The 17,478-nt window shown below is 33.4% G+C and overlaps 1 protein-coding gene across 4 annotated transcripts in view; it reads left to right on the forward strand.

The window, feature by feature from the left end:
• The window catches only part of STAG1 (stromal antigen 1), a 422,258-nt gene that overhangs the window by 307,660 nt on the left and 97,120 nt on the right, over window positions 1–17,478 (forward strand). For all 4 annotated transcript variants that reach the window (XM_029940222.1, XM_029940221.1, XM_029940223.1 and 1 more), the window contains 3 exons: window positions 1,651–1,758; window positions 4,623–4,737; window positions 13,337–13,454. In XM_029940222.1, coding sequence (XP_029796082.1) covers window positions 1,651–1,758; window positions 4,623–4,737; window positions 13,337–13,454 — 341 coding nt within the window. The remainder of the gene's footprint in view (window positions 1–1,650; window positions 1,759–4,622; window positions 4,738–13,336; window positions 13,455–17,478) is intronic.

Below are 17,478 nucleotides of genomic sequence, written 5' to 3' on the forward strand. Positions count from 1 at the left end.
ATGATCTGGCCTTATTTCAATTGGCTTATGGAATTTCTATCAAAAGAACAGGTAAAGTCACACATAATATCCTGTTATATCTCCTTTAAATTCTTTTTCTGTCTGTTAATTTTCCTTCTTTGGGTATAGGTTATATTCTTTTCACTTATAAATTTTTGTTCCTGAGAGGTCTTGTTAAATTTTGGTTCCGACGAATTTTACTTTGTCCTAAGGGTGTTAGCTGATTTAGCTGATGTCATCATAATATTGGGTGAAGGAATAAAACTTCGGCCGTAGCCTTGTGCCTCTTGTCGTAATTTAGGGGTATGAGTTGGACATGGGCAAAAACATTTCTGCTTCAGGACAAAAAGCCTCTGGTTATAATTTGTAACTCCTCCTCGACAGTCTTAAAACTGTCTCCTTCAGTGGTAATCTCATGACCCGCAGAATATGGAAGGGAAATAAAGGGAAATTTAGGTCATGGACTAGCCAATCTGCCTAAACGTACTGTTAATTTCTCAGTGCCTCTTGGTTCCAGCACAACCCTGTTGTTTACCCTCTCACACTATATTTGGCTACTGTTTTTGCTTCCCAGTAGAATTAGAACAAGCGTTGGGGAGAGGGGGAAAATATACTTTAAAAAAATGTTCTAACCTGCCTCCCATTCTTGATATCCAGCCCTCTCTCGTTCAGAACTGCAGGTCCTTATACCATGATGCAACTACCTTCTTTTGCTACAAAGGTTACTCTGATTTTATGGTTATTTGACAGTTCCCTCAACTTCTTCTGAGGCATATCTAGGATTGAATTCTGAGGAATGAATTTATACCCCTACATCTTATCATGTATCTGTACAGCCCAAGAATTCTGTACTTTATCTATTCATTGTTCATCTCTAATTGTATCAGACCTTTTAAGCATGTTAATAGGAAATAGATGTTCCTTTTTTAAAAAAAAATTAAAAACACATTGCTGCAAACTAAGAAATGGCCTATACTTTAATAATATATGAATGAAAAGATGAGGAGTTTGTGTTAGTAAAGGAATGGTTTTGACTAATGAATCCACTTTATACAGAGAGAAGACTTAAGTATTGTACATATAGTGATAAAATAGAATTTAAAATAGACATTTTTCTGGGGCACCTGACTCGTTTAGTCAATGGATCATGTAACTCTTGATCTCGAGCTCATTAGTTCAAGCCCCATATTGAAAGTAGACCTCACTTGAAAGAAAGAAAGGAAAGAAATGGGAAGTGAGGAAGGGAAGAAGAAAAGAAAGAAAGACAATTCTGGAAAGAAAAGTTACCTACTATAATAACTTAACTGTGAAATGGACATATATTCCCAGTGCCTTTCAACAAAAATGTTGTGCACATTTAAAGAAATTTAGGTAATTTGGGCTAATATATCCCAAGTTGTACATACCATGGGTGTCTATGTGTAGAAAGAATTGTGGACATTTTATTTTCTTATTTTATCTGTATTTTCTGAATTTTATATAATGATTAGGTATCTCATAATTAAAGAGAGGTATTACTTTCAAAGTAAGATTAAAAGAGACAAAAATAAAATCAGTATGCTTGAGCTTTTATGAACTTTACAAAATTTAAATATAGAACTGAAAGTAAACGTTTATTTTGGCTCACATGTTGCTTTCTGAATTTTTCAGTGGAAGTGAAGAAGCTCTTTCCAATGAAGACTGTGAAAATGTTTACCACTTGGTGTACTCAGCACATCGCCCTGTTGCTGTGGCAGCTGGAGAATTCCTTCACAAAAAGTGAGTTAATTATCTTTGAAAACAGACTCTAATTTTGTATTTTGTTTTGTTGTTGTTCTAGAGTTAGTAGAAGAAAGTAATAGTGACTAAAAACAGTGCTAGAAGTGGCCACTTCAAATTCTGGGAAGTGTAATTTCCTTAAAGCCTTATACATGCACATCCCAAATCAGATCTGTAAGAATGATGTCCTTTGTGACAAACTCCTTTTCCCTGAAATTTAAAAGAACGGTCCTTAGCGAGGGGTGAGAGTGGAGATTGGGGAAGTGCATGAGTTTATAAAAGCTCCTGCATAAAGGTCATAATTTATATTTCATTTCACCAGGGTTTTTCTTTCTCTTAAACTTCTTAGTTCTCATCACCTTCTCAACGTTTGTAATCTAAAATCACTCTCAAAATACCTCCCAGCTGTTCATTATTAGTAAATCATTCTTAAAATATAAACACTTGGGAGGGGACTGTGTTTTAATTTTTTTTTTTATTTATAGATTTAACAATGACTTTGATCATTGGCAGGTGAACCCAAAAAGTCTACTACATGTAATAATTTGTGATTATGCTAAGCACAGGTATAAATCATGCACTGGGCATCTGTTATGCATGGGTGATTAGCTTTGATAATGAACAGGCCTGGCCCTCCATTCAGCATCTGCATCTCAGTGCTGCAGCCACAGACTGTTCTATCCTCAGTGGTACCTCTCAAAGTGGGAAAAGTGGTTTCTATGTGAAAAGTCTTTCTTTAAGAAAGAAGCATGGCTTCTAGTGCATGCTGGTAATGAAAGTATGGAAGGAAGTCCGCAGATTTTCAGGCATGACTTTTATAAAAAGTAATATATTGAATTTGCCACTCACTGTGACATCTATGGCTAATAGAATAGTTCTATTTCCATATTTATCTTGAGGTGTTGTCTGTCACACATATCAATGGTATACTATAGTCTTAACTTTTCTTCCTTTTCCAGGACTGTTATATTCTCCTTAGTCTCTTCTCTACTTTTCAAAAAGCTATGTGTTTTAGAATTTATTGCTTTTATAGTTTCTGTGAAAAATAGATTACCTAGATTGGTTGGTTCTCTACAGAATAGAGGCCATAAACTGGCAGCACTTGCGTCAAAAAGACCCTTGGATATATCTTATTTTATCTACATTGTATTTTGCTAAGTTTGAAACACTTGCTAAAAAGTTTAAAATTGGAATGTTTTACATAAATTTCTTATTTCTTTGTGAAGGTGAAACCAATTCATATTCAAATGGAAGGTTCACTCAATAAGTTTGTTTTCCCTTCCCCTGGAGATACAGGTTGACAACTTGTGATTCTTAATGATGTCTTTGAGCATTCTCCCACCGTTTAATATTGTGATCTTTTAAAATCTTAACAAGTAAGCTGTAGGAGTTCTATGATTAAATTCAAAAGAAGAATATGCATGCATGCATATACACACTTAGTCTGTTTTGTAATTTAGTTTATAAGCTTATATACAGGCTTAACCGTGCATCCATAAATTAGTAAAACATATCTGAAATGACTATTTTAATGTCATCAAAAAGTCTGTAATTTAGTTTTAGAAAAATTAGGTTAATTCCTCAGTACCTTATATAATTATAATTATCTAATTTTGTACATTTCACTTATAAAAGACTCTCATTTTTTCCCCATTTGTTCTTTTTCTGAAAGCCACCCAAGTAAACAGAACTTTCTCTTAAAGCAGTCTGATAGCTATCTATGCTGATGTAGCTTCAAAGTAATGCTCTAACCTTTTCTCCCTGCCGTATAGCTTCCCCTTCCTTTCTTCCCCCAAATACTCAACTTCTCTTTACTCATTTTCTGCTTGATCTTGGTTTATTTTTATATCATATGAAATTATTCTTCCCTTTATTCATTTATTTAGATTATCATCTGAAAGACCTACTATAATTTTTATAATTAAACCATCACTGTATCCTTATTCCTACTCTTGTTTTTCCTTATAACACCTGAGATAGCATAATTTAGTGATTTATTTCAGTCTCTTAGAATGAGATCTCAGTGAGAATAGGAAGTTTGTCTTTGTTCACTGTTATATTGCATTTAGCTAGAGAAATACCTGGGAATAAGACACCTATAGCAGTCCTTAAAGTTTTTTTAGAATAAATCTTATTAGCAAATGAAAAATTTCAAGTCCTATATTCATCATATTTTAGAAGTTTTGTCACTAAGAGATATGTTTTTTAATTTCCAGATTATATCATTTATTCCATATTGTTCTTAAGTAATAAGCTGAAAAGAATGCTAGAAGCAGTTGCTAGAAGTATGAATTTGTAAAATTGTTGATAGAACATTTGGTTAAATTTTTTTAATAAGCTGACTCAAATTAATATTTAAGAAAATCAAACTATTTAAAATTATTCTAGTATCATATGGGATAAAACAGTTTCTATTTTTCATAAATACTTGAATACTGATGTTAAAAAGCTTCCTTTTACAGTGTATATATGATTGAATTGTACAAAATTCTTTATTTATTTATTTTTTTTCCATAATATTTTATTGTCAAATTGTTTTCCATCCAACACCCAGTGCTCTTCCCCTCAAGTGCCCTCCACCATCACCACCACCTGTCCTCCCCCCTCCCCCCTCCCCCCCAACCCTCAGTTCATTCTCAGCTTTCAGTAGTCTCTCAAGTTCTGCATCCCTCTCTCTCCCCAGCTCTCTCTTTAGATCTAACCATTTTTCAGCCTGTAAACACACCAGTTACATGGTTTGAAATAAATCAGTAACCTTGATCTCTGATAGTTCGTTTTTTTAACACTGAAATAATTTGTAAAGCGAAAGATAAGACTAAAATTCATACCTATGCACAATCTTAACGTTCTTGTTTTATTTCTAGGCTGTTTAGCAGACATGATCCACAAGCAGAAGAAGCATTAGCAAAGAGGAGGGGAAGGAATAGTCCAAATGGGAACCTCATTAGAATGCTGGTTCTTTTCTTTCTTGAAAGTGAGGTAAATTTTAACATAACACTTTGTTTTATTTTTGTATTAGATTAAATTTTAAATAAAATTGTCATTTAATTCATTATAATTAATTGATATTTTTCAGTCCTATGAAAATAGGCCTGTTTTTTACAGAAATGCCTATATGGATTTCCTGATTATAGAATTTCTATTCTGCCTTTTGAGGGAGTACATATGCAGGTGTGGGTCAACACTGAATATAGGTTAGCAGTTTTTAAACTTTCACAGTATTGTAGTACTGCATACTTGTTTGTTGTTCCTTTTCGTTTTTCTAGAATTTTTTCCTGTAGCTTTTAAATTATATAAAGAGCTTGTGAAAGTTGTCAGGCTGTTAAAACCATTAGTTCTAACTTGTTTGAAAATCACATTTTTTAAAGAGAAATAAAAATATGAATTTAAATGTTTTAATTAAAAAATTTCAGTCACCATTAACAGTATTTCCATGTGATATTTTGATGTCAGTTGTCACTTAAATAATTTTGTAATAACATTCATTATCTAGTATCTATCAGAATCTGCTTCCACAAGTGAACTTTGGTTTACCCACTAAAAATGCTCTTTGTTATTGGAATTATATTTCCTACTGCTGGTATGACACTGAGTGAATGGTCAACTAAACATAAAGGGAGTCCCTGAATGAATAAACTACTTACTTAGAATTGAGGGGAAACAGAGTTAAATAGAAAATGGAGAAAATCTAGAAATCTTGAACCCTGAATTTTACCAGGAAAAATATGTTTTACTTGTGTTGGAATGTCCAGGAAGGTGAGATACCTCAAAGATTCTTATTGTTCACATTTGAAAGTGCTGAAGAAACTGTAGAAATGAGAAATAGGCAAACAGGCAGCCTATATGAAAACTGAGATAAGAGAGAATTAGGAACTATGTAAGTGAAATGAGTGGATTTAGGGCAAAACAAGAGTTACTGATATTTTTTAAGCAAATTGGAATGAACAGAGAATGAATAAAGTGGGAAACAAAACCGTCTGGAGAGTTGCCTTTGAGTAAAGGATGTTTTTGGAACCATATTTTAAATACTTATAGAAATTACATGGGGATCTTGTTAAATAAGATGCCCAGTTCTATTTCAGTAGCTTTGGGTTGGGGTGTGGCAAATTATAAATATTTTTAGATGCATATTTATTATGTTTATGCCTCTAGTCCAGAGACTGACCATACTTTAAACCCTTTGTAAGGGTTTAAAACATTATTTTCTTAACAAAGGAAGTGTGGACATATAATGGTGTAAAATACAAAATACTTGTAAGGTTTAAGACAAAAGACTAAATAGTAAGTATCATACCTGTGATAGGCCATTTCAAGTTAATACCTTTAGCCACTTCAGTTTTATTTTATTTTATTTTTTTACATGGCTGAGCTTTGAAAATGTTTTTTTTAAATAATAGTTTATTGTCAAATTGGTTTCCATATAACACCCAGTGCTCCTCCCCACAAGTGCCCTCCTCCATTACCACCACCTCCCCCCACCTCCCCCTTTTTCTTCAATCCTCAGTTCGTTTTCAGTATTCATTAGTCTCTCAGGTTTTGAGTCCCTCTCTTTCCCCAACTCTCTTTCCCCCTTCCCCTCCCCATGGTCCTCCATTAGGTTTCTCCTGGTCTCCTGTTAGACCTATGAGTGCAAACATACGATATCTGTCCTTCTCCACCTAACTTATTTTGCTTAGCATGACACCCTTGAGGTCTATCCACTTTGCTACAAATGGTATGGCCATATTTCATTCTTTCTCATTGCCATGTAATACCCCATTGTGTATGTATGTGTATATATATATATATATATATATATATATACACACACACACACACACACACACACACACACACCACATCTTCTTGATCCACTCATCAGGTGATGAACATTTAGGCTCTTTCCATGATTTGGCTATTGTTGACAGTGCTGCTATGAACATTGAGGTACATGTGCCCCTATGCATCAGCACTTCTGTATCCCTTGGGTAAATCCCTAGCCACTTCAGTTTTAAAGGAACAGGTTATTATGCAAAATCAAGTCCTATATGAAAATTTGACTTTGATAGCAACAGTAGTTTCAAAATTTGATATAGATATTATGCAAATGCTATTTTTTTTAATGTTTATTTATTTCTAGGTGGAGAGAGGGACAGAGAGAGAGAATCTCAAGCAGGCTCTGTATTGTCAAAGCCCGATGCAGGGCTCAATCTCAGGAACCATGAGATCATGACCTGAGGCAAAATCAGGAGTTGGACACTTAACCAATTGCGTCATACTATTTAAATTATTTGTTGAAAGTTTAAGAAATATGATAATTTAGACTAATTGAGCCTGATTATTATTCGAAGGAAAAATTTTCAAATCTCTGAAAGCTCAAGGACTTTTTGATATATTAGCAGGCATAAGTACTTAGTTTTACAGTTTCATCTTTTATTTAAAGCAATAATTTATAATGTATATTACCATTCTCTTTCATGTAGCATTACTGTATTTCTGTTTGCTGCTGTTTACTAAAGTGTTGTAAGAATATTAAGATATATTTTCTACTTCTCTACGTCATTCTTTTCAGTTGCAAAAGTAACTGAAAATCATTTTAAAGTTTTTAGTTGATTAATAATCATAATATGCTCCTTAAGCCCTCCTTTGTTTGACAAGAAACATTGTTAAGATTTCTCTTCTTACTCTGTGAAAATAGAGTACACCTGGAACCGAATGCTTATTAAAGCCATAATCTTATGGTGAGATTCCAGATTCTGATTGTGTCCTACTCTGAATTCCTCTTTGTTTTACTACAACGCATTAATTAGTAATATTTTAGTAGTAGACTCATGTAAAGTGGAATTGCAAGAGACCCTACAAGTCATAACATAGAATGAATCCAGCTGACGGGCGCTTGGGTGGTTCAGTTAAGTGTCCGACTTTGTTTCAGGTCATGATCTCATGGTTCAGTTCATGAGTTCGAGCCCCACATTGAGCTCTCTGATGTCAGTGCAGAGCCTGCTTCAGATCCTTTGTCCCCTCTCTGTTCTTTAACCCCCACTCAAAAATAAATAAACATTTAAAAAAATTTTTTAAAGAAAAAGTCTAGCTTATAGATGAATTAAGCAGTCAATTAACTAGGACTAACTGAAGGGATTATCATATTGCTTTCTTTTTTTTTTTTTTTTCCTTTTTTTTTTACTGGATGATGAGTGACATTTTAGTAATAGAATTCTAAAATACTGAATTAAAAGAGGTTTATACTCCATGGAGTAGTTTCCCTAAATTACAGGTGAAATAATGGAGATTATGAGATAGGTCTAAATAGTTTTAATTTTCTTTTCTTTTTGTATCAGAAAGTAACATTTTGAAGCCAACTCCTTTATAGCAGTCATTGATTTCAAGGATAAAATACCTTGTATATTTTAGATGTATGACAATTGGTAATTGAATGTGGTAAGTCCAAGTTTTCCTATAGCTACTTTGACCATAGACCTTACTATATAAACTGATGCTTTTCAGAATGACACAGATGCTATTAATAATTATCCCATAGCAACTAGCATAGACTAGGACATTGCTAGATGATACAGTAGTATGGTCACCCTCCTTCTAGGCAAATGAAATGATAAAGTTAATTATAACAATCCTTTAAGACAGAAAATTAACAGACTTATTGACATATCTAAGAAATCACAGAGTGCTCATGAATAATAGTACATAAATGATAGCTTTTTCTGTGTATTAAAGATTCAACAGTAACTGGCTCTATTTCAGCTGAGAATAAAACCCCATATAAGAGTATTTAGAATTTTAACTTAGTAACTTCAGATAATTATTTGCATTATGAATGATTTTTTATAAAAAGAATCAAAGTAAGGTTCCATTATACAGTGAATTCCTTGTATTTAACTACTTGGCAGAGAAAGTCAGCTGGCAGAGAAAATTTCATGTAAAATATTATGAGTAATTTTGAAGCCAGTTAAAGATGAATCAGAATGTACCCAGAAAATTGTAAGTAAAGTCACCAGGGAAATGAGATTAATTTGTCTTACATATAGGTTTAGAGGAAACCCTGTAAAATAAATTACACTTCGATATAGCAGAGTAAAATCCACCTAGAGACAAAATTTAATTTATATGTTATATATAATTTATAAATAAATTTAAATGTAATTTTAATTATTTGTTATACCATGACTATTGAGTTACAATTTTTAAATCTAATTCCTAAAGATTGTTTCCAGATACTTGATTTTCATGCTGTTTTTATAAAATTATGATACCAAAAACTATTCTTAGAAAATTTATTTTTGTTTCATTTTTAGGGTTCTACATCCCATTTAATCCCAGGATTTTTTTATAGCCATTGAGAAAGCTTCAAGGCCTTCCTTTTGATAGCTTTATCTTTCACTACCAATAGAAGGTCCTTGATACAAAGTGTCTGAAAAATGATTCCAAGGTTTTACTGGCTATGTTAGAACTTTTTATCAGACATGGACTTACATGGTATTCTTGAGGAGATTTGAAACTAGCAAGTTATGTGATCCTTACAGATGCCCCAAGACAGAGAGACTGTATCATATAAACAGTACGCCAAGCTAATTCTTGGCTGACCATGTTATACTAATTATTGTTGCTTACATTGACGAATTTGAAACTTGTAATCAGAAAATGGGCCAACACATTTTCAGTTCTTCTGGTATACACAGAAGTTTGCAAGAATTGGTTACTAGTGTTAACAGAAAGGATTCTGCTAAGCCACCACCTTAACAAATAAAAAATATAAGGAAATTGTCAAAGAAGTTAGCAACTACATTGAGAATATTGGCTATCACATACAAAAAATTTCTGGAACAATGACATTTCTGAGCTAAGTTTAATATGCTGTGATTCAAGGCATAGAGAAGTCATTTTTTAAAATGCCAATGGTAATAGAATTATACTACTTAAAGCCTTGAATTGTGCCTGAAAACTTCATGCTGAATATATCAAGATTAAAGAACTGTGAGGAATTTGTGGAAGCTATAAAGTACATAATTATTAATTCTATTAATGTTAAATAACCCATAGCCCCATACAAGGCACACAAATAGAGGGAAAATTTTAGAAATATCCTCATAGAAATCTGAGATAAACCAAAGGTGAGAGCAGACCAGCTAGCAAAAGGATTAAGCTATAGGATTAAACTATCCGTAGTAATTAAGTGGCTTCCTTTAGTTGAGCTTATTCTTCACTGTAGAAACATATTTGGGATGTGGACCTTGGTCTGAGAACAAAGGAGTTGATGTAGGCCCCAGATAATTTATGGCCACCAGGAGGAATAGGGAACTTTGACATTCAGAAGACAAAGCCTACTTACATATTAGAGGAAAAGCCTGTGTGATTATAGATTATAGATTCTTTCTTTCCACTTCCCCTGCATCACCAAGGAACCCAGGACCTTGCAATTAGACGTAAGAAAGGGATTCTAGCTTCTATTATTCTTGAGTCTAGAGTATTAACACTATGAACTAGCAACCAAGAATCAATGAAACTTGAAGAAACACAAAACCCAACATACTGCTGAAAATTTTTATTAATTCCCCTGGATGTAATAAGTTATTATGAAAGAGGAGAAGGGTTCATGGAATTTAAAAGCATGATTTCCAGAATTTAGAGGTGAGACAGATCATTAAATGGCCCAAATGAACACAATCAAAGATTGGCTATAGACTAAGTCAAGGGATTTTTCCAGAAGGTAATACAAAACAATTGTGAAAAGGAAATTAAAAGACAGGAAGTACAGAGTAGGTTTTATTATCTAGTTAGGAGTTCTATAAAGAGAACAGAATAGAGAGGAAGAACTAATCAAAGGACAGGCAGTTAAAGTGTTTATTATCCGTGTATCCTGTGTACAAAGTATTAATTGAGGATATTTTCTAGATAAAATTAAAAATGAGTACACTGAAAGGAAAATAAGAAATGTCAATAACATTGCTGAGCAAATAAATCTGAAAAAAAAAACTTAAAACTAAACCTAAATATAAGGGTGTGAAGTTTAAGGCAAACTCCTAAAATTAATCTTAAAATATGGGAGTATAAACTTAAATGAAGGGAAGTAAATAAAAGTGTTAGGGACCTTAGTGATGGAAAAATAGAAGTTAGAAAATAAACTGAAAAGAAGCACAGATAAGACACGAAGATGTCATCACTAGAGCACAGAGAATAATGCCAGCAATCTTTCCAGCATCAGTTATCTCAGTAAGTATATAATTGGATTATGTTGGATTAACATGCTTTATAAAAGGCAGATTGTCATTTAGGGTGAAATAAACAAATGAAAAATGTTGTTTTTAAAACATATTAATCAAAACCGAGGAAGTTCACAAATAAAAACAGGAAGTAAACAAGCTGGGTAAAGGCTAGGTATAATTAACAAATGCTTAGAGAAAGCTGAGGAGACATTATCATATAAGATAAACCAGAATTGAGAACCAAACATATTAAGAGAAAGAGAGGATGTTTTATATGTATTGAAGGTCTAATCCACCAAAAATATGGTTGTGAATCTTCTTATACCTGTTTGCAAACATACTTAACATGTGCACATAGCCATAAAAGTAAGTTTGTTTAACATGAGGGGAGTAATTGTGATGAAATAGACATAAAGTCTATTATTTTAACTATTTTGAAGTATAAAGATCTTTGGCATTAAGTACAGTCACATGGCTGTGCAACTATCAATTCCATCCATCTCTAGGACTTTTTAAAAATCTTCCTGAACTGAAACTCTATACTTATTAAGTAATAACTCCATTCCAGCATAGGTTTTAATACCTACAACTTTGAAATTATTGGCTTTTCTGTTTTCTGCTAATTTTCATTTTTGAAGCCAGGTTGTATACCACTTGTACCTGTCATTATTGGAATGATGTTACTGATGACCTAGAAATAGTTTTCTAGGATGTGTAAATTTGGAAAGTTTGAATGTATCTTGCTGTAAACTTTTGCCTGTGGTATTTCTAAGCAGAAATGCTAATCAGTATTATATACTCTGGAGAAAAATCATTGGAAAACTCTGTGTGTGCATATGCATGTGCATATGTGTGTGTGGCTTTCCTGAGGCACTTAAGGAACTATAATGTAAGATTTGAAATACAGTGGAAATGAAGTATAGAATTAGGGAGTGCATGTGAGGCAGAGCTTTAAATATATCATCAAAATGCACATAGAAGAATTAATGAAAGAACTAGGAGTGAGAAAGAAAACCAGCTCACTTCTCAGTTATGCCAGTACATCAGCAAACAACCAATAGGTCTAGAAAGGAGATTTTCATACTTTTTGGGACCACTATTCATGATGCGAAAACTATTGTATCTCACTAGTACAAGCACATAAAACTGAAATAAGAGTTGTGTGAAATAGAACTTAAACTTTGTATGTGCTGTACACTCTTTTCTGTTTTTTTTTTAATTTTGGTTTCAATTTATTAAATTAGTTTTGACGACCACTGAATGGGTTGAAATGTATAGTTTAAAAAAATCCTGATTTAGAAACTGGTTTTGGCTTAGCTGGATGTCGTGAGCCTCAAAAGTGGAAGAACTTTTTTACAGTAAGGATGGAGAAGTTAGTTACAGTAGTAGAAAGTAGAACAACACCATCTCTACTTACCTTCTCTGAAGAGCTTTTGGAGTAATATTCTTCATGATGTAATGACTAACAAGTGGTAGAGAGGTTAGCATGAAGTGTTTGATGAGGAACTGTGGGAACGTGGATTCCAAAGAAAATTGTCAAGAGTAATGACCAGTAAGTTGGTTTGGGGTGAGATGGGAATGCATTAATAAGTTAAATAGAAATTAGAATACGAAAGAAAAGAAATAGAATAATTTAACATAACATTTTGACCTTGACCAAGAGTACAGATATAAAGTAAATAATTCTGATACCAAATTTTTTTTCAGGATTTTTTTTTTTTTAATATAGTTTCCAAGTTGGTTTCCATAGAACACCCAGTGCTCTTCCCCACAAGTGCCCCTCTCTATGACCATCATCCTCCTTTTCCTTCCCCCCTCCCTCTTCAGCCCTCAGTTTGTGCTCAGCATTCAAAAGTCTCTCATGATTTGCCTCACTCCTTCTCCCCAACTCTTTCCCCCCTCTTTCCCATTCCCATGGTCTCCTACTAGGTTTCTCTTCTTAGACCTATGAGTGACAACATATGGCTGATACCAGATTTTCAAGTGAAATTCTGGGAGAAAGGAATATATTTCCTTTAAAAACAAAAAAAAAGGCTAGTTACAAATAAACCAAGAATAATGAAAAGTTACTGTGATCCAATTGTAATTTCAGGAATTGTGTTAACTAGTTATATTTTCAGTGTCCTCATCTATAAATGATGTCATTGGACTAGGAGATCCTTAACCCTATTACTGAAAAAAAAACCAAAAATTGATCAAGTCTTCATATTGCTTCCCCATTATTTACAATGGCATATAAATATATTTATTTTCTAAGTGGCGCTTGGGAATATTATGACTAAGCCATTTCAGTTATGAAGAAAACAGTTTATTAAATTGAAATATTATTAGTAGTTTCTTCATTAAATGTTCTTCAGTCACAGTTGATTTGTTATTTTTAGTTACATGAACATGCAGCCTACTTGGTGGACAGTTTGTGGGAGAGCTCTCAAGAACTATTGAAAGACTGGGAATGTATGACAGAGTTGCTATTAGAAGAACCTGTTCAAGGAGAGGAAGGTATAGTATTTTGACAAGTTGATTAACATAGTCTTTTGGGTTTCCATGAATAATCATACCATCCTCTATAGATCACTTCAAAGCACACTATGTGTCTTTTTGCAAAGAGAACAGTTTGTTTCCTGTAACAAGTAAGGATATCTCTATAGTTTATAACATCATTCTAGATTAAGACTGCTACCATGCTGCACAAGTTTTTAAAAATCCATGTGTTGTGTAATACTCAAAAAAGTTTTCTTTATGCTGATTTGAGACCCAAAATACTGATGTACTTAATGTAAAAAAAATGTGCACCTAGAATTTTATTATATTTATGTGTGAACTTGGAAATGCCTTTGACACATAAAAATTTAAATAGACCACAGGCATCCCCCCTTTCTTTTTTAATATTAAATATTTATTATATTGAGCGAGAGACAGAGAGCAAGCAGAGGAGGAACAGAAAGAGAGGGAGACACAGAATCTGATGGAGGCTCCAGGTCAGCACAGAGCCTGACTTGGGGCTTGAACTCACAGACTGCGAGGTCATAACCTGAGCTGAAGTCTGCTGCTTAACCAGCTGAGCCACTCAGGCTCCCTCTTTTGTTTTATTCTTAAGTATTAAGAGAATTTACCTAGCTTCAAGAAATAAGGAGGAATAATTGTTGTATGACAGTTTCTGAAGTATGCATCTTACTATATGTTACATAATTAACATGAACAGCATAATGGATATGTATATTTAATAAAGTGCTTATATTCTAATTCTAAAAGCATAAATGAATATGAGTTCCTTAAAACTAGAAATACTTTTTCCTACAAATGGTTTGTTTTTAAACTAACCCATAATACTTTATAAAGAACTGAGATTTTATTTAATCCATATACAACAGACCTGGAATATAGATACTTTGATGTAAATGACACTTGTAGTGAACTAAACATGGACTTCAAAATCAAAGAAATACATTGTTTTTTACCTCTATCGTTTGTGACTAATATCCTCATTTTTTCTGATTCTTAGCTTCTTTTTCTTCATAATACAGAAGTTATTTTCTGGGGCACCTGGGTGGCTCAGTTGGTTAAGTGTCCGACTTCAGCTCAGGTCATGATCTCACAGTTCGTGGGTTCAAGCCCCAAGTCGGGTCTGTGCTAACAGCTCAGAGCCTGGAGCTGGTTTCAGATTCTGTGTCTCCCTCTCTCTCTGCCCCTCCCCCACTCATGCTCTGTCTCCATCTCAAAAATAAGTAAACTATAAAAAAAGTTATTTTCTTTACATATATTATACAGTTTGTGTGAGGATTAAATAAGATAGTATACTATTGATTCTCTCTTCTGTTTCCTGTACTTTTTTTTTCTGTGTAGTTCAACCCTCTGGGATATAAGAACAAAATGAACCATCTCCTGCAGTAGAGTACCTGAACAAGTCAGGTCACTAGGAGAGTGTTCATCCCCCAATGTTCTTTCCAAACAGTGATGCTAATTGGCCTTATCTACTCTGACTTTAACAAATTCAGTGAGAGAAACAATTCTCTGCTTCTTCGTCTGTAAAAAAGAAAATCCCAGTAAATCTAGTGTAGATAATCTTCTGTGGTCATTTCTACTAGTAGAATTCTATGATCCACGTACTGGATAAAGTATATATGGACAAATGGTTTTCTTCAAAGCAACAATCATTAATTTATTTATAATTTTAAAATATTAATTGACCACCTTCTGTATACTATAAACCCTCAGGGTGAAGCAAAGTCAGCTCCCCGAACTAAGCAAGGTCAGCTTACATTCTCGTGGGGAAGGCAGATCAAAACCAAGTAAAAGAATAATTTCAGGAGTCAGTAAGTGCAATGGATGATAATATTAGGAGACATCCATCTTTAGATTGAATTCCTAAAGGAAGAATTCTCAGAGGAGGCTACCTGTAAGTCAAGAATCTGAAGCATGAGGAGGCTAGCCATGGGAAGTGTCAAAAGAGAGCCTCCTAGGGTAGGGTAGATAGCAATTGCAGAGGATCTGAAGCATGAATGATACTGTTATGTACCAGGAGCTGCAATAGCTAGAGTGTAGTGAACCAGTGACTTAATAGGAGATAAAGGCAGAAGCCAGATAATATAGAACATTTTAGTTTGCAAGGAGATTTATTTAGTTCATTTTAAGTAATAGGGAGGCATGGAAGGATTTTAAACAGGGGAGTGATATGATCCAATTCATATTTTTAAAAAAGTGGTATTTGCAAACATGGTTTGGAATAGGCAGAAGATCAGGTCGATAACTGCCGCAGTGGTCTCTTTGGGAAATGATAATAAAAATATAGAAGAAGAGGATGAATTATAAAAAAAGAAAAGAGCCCATGGCTGAGTTTTAAAGATTGTTGATAGGGGACAAAAGCAGGAAGAACACGAGAGAGTAAGAGCCTCTAGCAAGCTGTATAAAAAAGGTGATAAGAAATTACTATACCCCATAGAAGCTCAATAAAGAGGATGTTCAAGAGACCTGTGGTTAACATATATTACAGAAGAGAAGAAAGACTGCAAAAATTAGTAGCTTTAGTGATGATTTAGATTGTGGTGACTTTTAAACCTTTCTTTTCAGTGGTAGGCAGGGAAAGAAGCCACAGTTCAAGGTGATATGAATAAAAGATTAGTGAGGAAATGGAGATAATGTACAAAGTGGTTTCCGAAGGTTTAGAAAGGTGTATAGTTATCCGATAATTCATAGTGCAAACAACAACCCATTTCTTTCTATCACTGTGGCTGTTGGCTCTTATCTGTGACTTACGGCTTGTTTTGCTTTCAAATTTTATTATTTGGCTTTGCTGTCATATCTCAAAGGGGATTTCAATTAAACTTTAACTGTTTTGAGTTTACCATGTATAAATAGATGATTCACAATTATAAACTAACAAAATTAATGGCATTGGACGCTGTGTTATTCTTCAACACTGAGGATTTTTGTATAGAGTAAAGGAATGTTCCCATACTTGATAAGGTGTTCTCTCTCCTCACTTTCTATACAACTACATTTCTTCATAAGTAAAAGAAAATACATTTAGTTCATAGATAGACTTGTCATTCCTTTTATCTGCAGCCAAATGGGAAAAAGTATGGAATTCTAGAATCATAAAAATAGCTTTTTCCTATTGTTACGCTTTGGATTAAGGAGTATAAATGGAAGAGCTGAACTGTATCATGTGGCTTTCCTAAGATAGATTGAACTTCATATGTTTTTCCTAAGACATTTAAAATGTTAAAACCAAAAAGTGATTAAATTAAGATATTTATACGTATTCTTATACAGGATGATTTTAGTACATAATAAAAAGGAGAGATTTTTTTTCTGAAATTATTTGATATATTTTATTGCTGTAAAAAATAATGCCCACAAAATTAGCATTTTTTCCACGATTCATTTCAGTTATTCCAATGAAGTCAAAATGATAACTTTCCTAATAAATATGTATTCAGTGGTAAAAATCTAGAACAAATTATTAGATATATCCAGACATCTGCTTCAGTAAAGACAATATACTTTTTTTTAACATATGCAATTATTTTCCATCATTTACAATACAGTAGTTACAATGACACTCCAAACAGAAAAGCAGAAAATCAAAACCCCCACTTCTGTTTCATGTAATTAGACTTATACAGAAATTAGAAGGTTAAGTAACAACTAGTTAATCACCTAATTTCACAGCTATCTGAAGTGGCAATCGTTATATAGCAGCTTATCTATGATACATTCAAGATAAATGATACAATTTATTACTTGCCCATAAACTAAAACACAGCCTGCTTAATACCTTTCCTTAAATTCCACCTCTATACTACAATATGCTTGAGGTCCATGCAAAAAAGTAGCTACGTTTTTTATAGGAAATGGATGATTAAGTCTTTGGTGCTGTAAAAGCAACTTCATTTAAACATAACCACCCCCACCACCAAAAAAAGAAGAGGAAAAAAAAAAGTAAAGAAAATAATAAGGGAAAAACCCAAGACACACTTCCTGGGGGGGAAAAAAACAGCATGTAATTTCTGTCCTTGACGGA

This window comes from Suricata suricatta, chromosome 5, assembly GCF_006229205.1.
Source record: "Suricata suricatta isolate VVHF042 chromosome 5, meerkat_22Aug2017_6uvM2_HiC, whole genome shotgun sequence".
Classification (NCBI taxonomy): Eukaryota; Metazoa; Chordata; class Mammalia; order Carnivora; family Herpestidae; genus Suricata; species Suricata suricatta.